The sequence below is a fragment of the Trypanosoma equiperdum genome, assembly GCF_001457755.1.
Source record: "Trypanosoma equiperdum strain OVI genome assembly, contig: ctg_117, whole genome shotgun sequence".
Classification (NCBI taxonomy): domain Eukaryota; phylum Euglenozoa; class Kinetoplastea; order Trypanosomatida; family Trypanosomatidae; genus Trypanosoma; species Trypanosoma equiperdum.
The window spans coordinates 1,709-1,975 of record NW_027123149.1 but is presented as its reverse complement, the minus strand read 5'-3'; the positions used below and the strand labels follow the sequence as shown (position 1 = coordinate 1,975).

The 267-nt window shown below is 47.9% G+C and overlaps 1 pseudogene across 1 annotated transcript in view; it reads right to left on the bottom strand.

Moving 5' to 3' along the window:
• Positions 1-267, bottom strand: part of TEOVI_000013700:pseudogene — a 1,774-nt pseudogene that overhangs the window by 679 nt on the left and 828 nt on the right. The window contains 2 exon segments of the mRNA in view: positions 1-188; positions 190-267. The exon segment at positions 1-188 is cut by the window's left edge and continues 679 nt beyond it; the exon segment at positions 190-267 is cut by the window's right edge and continues 828 nt beyond it. Of these exon segments, the coding sequence occupies positions 1-188; positions 190-267 (266 nt within the window).

Genomic DNA, 267 nt, shown 5'->3' with positions numbered 1-267 from the left:
CGGTACTGCATTAAGTTGGTATAATTGTACCGTTTGAGGAACGCCACGCAATGCCACGGGCCCAAGTGCGGTTACATCAAGTTGATGCCGCTGTGATTCACTTAAAGACATATAAGTTGCATGTGTTAGTAATACTTGCCCACCATTGGCAACACTCTCCGTGCGAGCTGCCATATTGGTGGCGGGACCGTAGTAATCGTAACCCTTTGTAACTTCATCATGCCGAATATCACACAGCCCAGTGTGAATTCCAACACGCAAACCACC